The 5,194-nt window shown below is 40.2% G+C and overlaps 1 protein-coding gene across 1 annotated transcript in view; it reads right to left on the bottom strand.

The window, feature by feature from the left end:
* ZC3HAV1 (zinc finger CCCH-type containing, antiviral 1) overlaps positions 1-5,194 on the bottom strand; it is a 49,106-nt gene that overhangs the window by 25,041 nt on the left and 18,871 nt on the right. The window contains exons 3-4 of the mRNA XM_015588294.2: positions 3,599-3,851; positions 5-366 (exon numbers count right to left, since the gene is read on the bottom strand). Coding sequence (XP_015443780.1) covers positions 5-366; positions 3,599-3,851 — 615 coding nt within the window. The remainder of the gene's footprint in view (positions 1-4; positions 367-3,598; positions 3,852-5,194) is intronic.

Raw genomic sequence — 5,194 nt, 5'->3', positions numbered from 1 at the left:
CCGCGAAGTCGGAAGGCAGCTGCGTGCCGCCCTGACTGCCGTAAAAGAAGCCCTCGGGGCTGCCGTCCTCTGAGAACGCGTGGCCTGCCCCCGCCCGGCCCGGCGCTCCGACCTCGGCAGCCGGGGACGACGAGGAGGCTGCGGAGGGCTGGGGGCCACCTTGGCTTCCCAGACGCAGGAACTTGTGGGTGAGGTCTTCCACAGCGTCCAGGGGCGACCTGCGGCCGCTTTGATCTGGGCTGGACGTGCCGGACCTGTCCGCAGAGCTTGAGGCGGATGGAAGAAACTCTAAACTACCCCGGAAGAATCGATCTTTACTCTTGCTTCGACCTCCATGCGCCCTGTCTCGGCGCTGTAAGGGAGGAGCTAGGAAAGGAAGGAAACAATGAAAATCAGAGCTGACGTAACTGAGGTCTCACCACCACTGTTCCTCCTAGCTTTTCCAGGTTTGCGACCCATGTTCTCTCAAATTACATGTCTTAATATGGTGTCTAAAAACCCTGAGAAGGGTGATCGTGGCGATGAAGGAATCCCGCCATTCTACCAGCACAGAAGAAAACACCGTCCCACAAACCGGGAGAACCCTGGCTCTTCTCAGCCTCTCTCCTGGGGCTCAGAGATAGCCCCCGAGCAGCAGACTCTCAGGTGGGGCTGTCCACCATCCCCTGGTTCAAGTCACCTCACCACTGTGGTGAAGGGAGAGGCAGACTAGTGCAAATCAGCGAAGATTTTCCAAAAATCATCTAGATTTTGCCCATGTTGTGATGTAGCTGTCCTTAACAAGTAAGGATTCACAAACTTAAAACAAACAAACAACAAAAAAAATTGAAACTACAGTCTAAAGGTCTAATTTCATTTAAACCAGAAAATCTTCCCAAGTTCTTCCCCTACAAATGCCCAAACTTAAGGGAGCGATATTAAAAAGAGCTGGCCTCTCTCTAGAAGCTTGATGAGTCACACTCCCCAGGAAGCAAGTGAGTGAGCACATGTTTTTGTGAGTGTGTGTGAAGTGTGTGCATGTGATACACACGAGCGTGAGGTTTATATGTGCATGTAGGATGTGCATGTGTAGCATACATGTGTGCAGGGAGTATGAGTGTGTGAGACAGGTACAGTCATGTGTGTGATATGTAGCTGGTATGAGTGTATTCATAGGTAGGATACGCGTGTGTGGTGTGTGCAGTGTGTGTGACTTGTACTATTACGGAAAAAGGAAGAAAAGTCCTGTCTTCCAAACCCAAGAGGCAGCAGGATATAGTAAAAGCAAACCTCCTCCTGTCAGCAAAATAATTAAGTAGATTAACTACAAGTAACAGTAAAGATCTCTCACACACAGTAAATTCATATTAGGAAAGTACATCAAAAACTATCCCTGTTTTTGTACCCCTGAGGAAAGAGCATCGTAGTATGAGAGAGAAAACACTAGATGTGGAGTCAGAACACATGAGTTCTGGTGCTGTCTACTGGTGTGAGGCCTTGAAAACATTACTTTTATGTATTCATAGTATTATCCTTCATTCTTCGAAAAATGATTTAAGGCTACTTGCAATAAAAGTCCCTTAAAATTTCCAAGACTGATTTCCTTGCCCATTAAGTGATAATATACCTGCCTTTCTTCATGGTTTTACTATAAGGAACAATGACAAGATATTTTAGGTATTTTAGGTGAAAGTCCCTTGTCAACTATAAAGCATTTCTCAAATATAAGGAGGTGTAATTGTTTATACCTCTTACAGAATCTTAGAATTATATATTCTATTTACTTACAAAATTCACCTCTTCTACATTCATCTCATAAAGACATTTAAAATTGTAAGTGTTCGTACTAGTAAAAATATAAAAATGCTTAAGAAATAGTACTGTTCACTTCATACCCATTATGGCTATTATCCTCAAAACAGAAAATGACAAGTGTTGGCGAGGAAGTAGAGATAACAGAATCCTTGTGCATTGCTGGTGGGAAAGTAAAATAGCGCAGCCACTGTGGAAAATGGTATGAAATTTCCTTAAAAAATTAAATGTGGAATTACCACGTGACCCAGCAATTCAACATCTGAACATGTACACAAAAGAATTGAAAGTAGGGTTTCAAAGAGGTGTTTGTACACCGTGTTCACAGCAGCATAATTCACAATAGCCAAAAGGTAGAAGCAATCCAAGTGCCCATCAATAGATGGGCAAACACAATGTGGCACATACATACAATAGAATATTATTCAGCCTTAAAAGGAAGGAAATTCCTACACAGGCAACAACATAAATGAACTTTGAGGACATTATGCAAAGTGAATTAAGCCAGTCACAAAAAGAAAAATGCTGTATGATTCCACTTCTATGAGTAACCCAGAGTAGTCAATTCAGAGAAACAGAAACTAAGATGGTGATTAACCAGAGCTAGGGGGAGGAAGAAATGGGGCATTATTGTTTAATGAGGAGAGAGTTTCAATTTTGCAAGATGAAAGAGTCCTGGAGATTGGTTGCATAACAATGTGAATATACGTAATGCCACTGAACACTTAACAACTGTGAAGATGATAAATTTTAGGATAAGAGTATTTTTACCAACAATTTAAAAAATTATATATATATATATGTATACATATATGTATGTACATATATATATATATACATACAAACATACACATACACATACATATATTCTTTTTTGAAAAGAAAGGAAATTCTGACACGCTATAACATGGATTAGATGAACCTTGAAGACATTATGCCAAGTGAAATAAGCGAGGCACAAAACGGCAAATTCTGTATGATTCCACTTCTATAAGGTTCCTAGAGTAATCGAATTCATAGAGACAGAAACGAAAGTGATGGTTGCCGAGGGCCGAGGGGAGGAGAGAATGGGGTTATTGTTTAATGGGTATAGAATTTCAGTTTGGGAAGATGACAAAGTTGTGGAGATGGAAGAATGTGGTGCTTGCACAACAGGGTAACGTACTTAATGCCACTGAATTGTCTTAAAAATGGTTAAAACAGTCAATTTTATATTTTACCACAATTTAGAAAATAAAAATAAAAATTTTAAAGAAACAGTACTGAGGACAATAAATTAAATTGTATGTAGTTTGACATTAATGCTAAATTTCCTGTATTATTGTATTGTGGTTATGTGAGAGATTGGCCTGGTTTCGAGGTGGTACACACATATTTATGTTTGCAGCTTCCTGATGACTGACATCGTACGTCAAATGCTTTAACCACAGAAATGTATGTGTGTGTATCTATGTGGACATGTGCAGGGAGAAAGCGATAAAACAATTGTGACAAAGTGTTAACAGCAGATGAATCTAAAAAATTTTATATATTTTTTTCATTAGGAAAAAGCTGTGTCAACTAGCTTTTAGAGAAATGATAAACATTTTTAAAAACCTGGTGGGGGGAATACTGCTTAGCACGAGATTCAAATCACATAATCACATATACACTGTGATTACAATTATGTAAAGATTGTGGACAAGGTCTGAAATGGAAAATGGAGTTTTACATGGTGAGGTAGAGTGAGCTTCAGTAAAGTTATTTCCTCAGGATTTCTGTTTATTTCTGTCAATCCTATTAATAAAAAAGTAGGACGAGCACTTACCTCTCAACCCGTAGGGTTTCCTGAGGTTGTGTTTGTTGTTGCAGATGTCCTGAATGTTCTGGACCACTTCTGCGCTCAGTCCGTATTCCCTCATGATTGCCAGTACCTTTCTGTCCATCAGGTTATGGGACCGGATGCAGTTGGCGTAACCGCAGTTCCCTTGGGTGAAGTGCTCACAGATGTGAAGCCTTTCACATGGTGACTGCTGGTTACAAATCTGCCTTCGACCTTCTCCCTTATAATTTTTGCATATCTACAGAAGAGAGAAAGAATAGTGAGAGATAAAACACCTTTCTGTACTGGCAACATAGTCACTAAGGAAAGTTTAAATATCCAAAAATTTCTGAAGCAAGCAGAGATACACCAAAGGAAAACAATGCATGTGTATTTTACAATCTTTGATGAACTGTATTCAAGTGATCATTTATTTGAGACAGAAGAGGTAACTGAAAGTAACTGAAAGAAACATGAATTTGATAACCCTTTGGAAGAATCAAAATAAGGTGGCCAGCTACAGATAGGATAGGACCAAACAGGACCCAAAGTGAGCCCTACATTATAAGGGTACCCCAAAGAGGAAGGACCACCTTTGGACATCATTCTACTATTGCAGGGACAGGGTCTTACCTGCAACTGCTGAAAATCCAGATGCTAGTCTCTGCTAGGCAGAACATGGTAAAGACTCTCCAAAGGGTAACCAAAGAAGACGATTTTTATATTTCCATGTAAATGTATATGTATCTACATATCTAACTCTACAGAGATGAGATGTAGTTCTTACCAAAAGGAGGGCAGAAGAAATATTACCACTGAGGCCAGACCATGTAATGCAGGACTAGAAGATGTTACCTTAAGTCTGCAGCCCTGGAACCACCTCACCTGAATTACTTACTTACTCCCAGCCTCCGTTTCCTTTGCTGTAAAGGAGACAAATATTTGCTCTGTCTACCTAAGCCATTGTTGAGCAGATGAAATATTAAAATATGTGAACGTGTTATGCAAAATATAAAATGCGATGCGAATGTTTGAATCGCTAACCTGAAGAACTTTAAAGATCAAAACATTTGCAAGCTGTTTCAATAGACCGAACAAACTAGATCAACATGGTTCACTGTGATTTATCTGTGCAGTCTCCCAGTCTGTGATCTGAACCCTTAGGCAAAGACATAGATTCAGACTCTAGCAACTTCTACAACCTGATTCAAATAGATATCATTGCTATAGAGCCTATTATCCAGATTCTGATTCTAGACCAGCATTTGTCAAAGTGTGGCCTTGGACCAGGAGCATCAGCTCTACTTGGAAACTTATTAGAAATGCAAACCCCATATCTACAGAATCAGAACCACCAGAGGTGGGGCTCAGCAATTTGTGTTTTAACAAACCCTCTAGGTAACTCTAATGCACAATAAAGCTAGAGAACAAGGGTCCTAGAGGCTCTAGCATAAAAAGAGCAATTAGTAACTTCACAAATGATGCTTTGATTGACATTCCTATTACCGTACTGATGTTTAAGTAAGAATGCTCCCAGCCTTAATTAGACCAGCACAAATGAAAGCATTTCTCCCTTTAATAAGCATATTTCAACTTTACAAG

This window comes from Pteropus alecto, unplaced genomic scaffold (genome assembly GCF_000325575.1).
Source record: "Pteropus alecto unplaced genomic scaffold, ASM32557v1 scaffold22, whole genome shotgun sequence".
NCBI classification, from domain to species: Eukaryota; Metazoa; Chordata; class Mammalia; order Chiroptera; family Pteropodidae; genus Pteropus; species Pteropus alecto.
The sequence above is the reverse complement of the archived record's forward strand: the minus strand, read 5'-3'. Positions and strand labels throughout refer to the sequence as shown.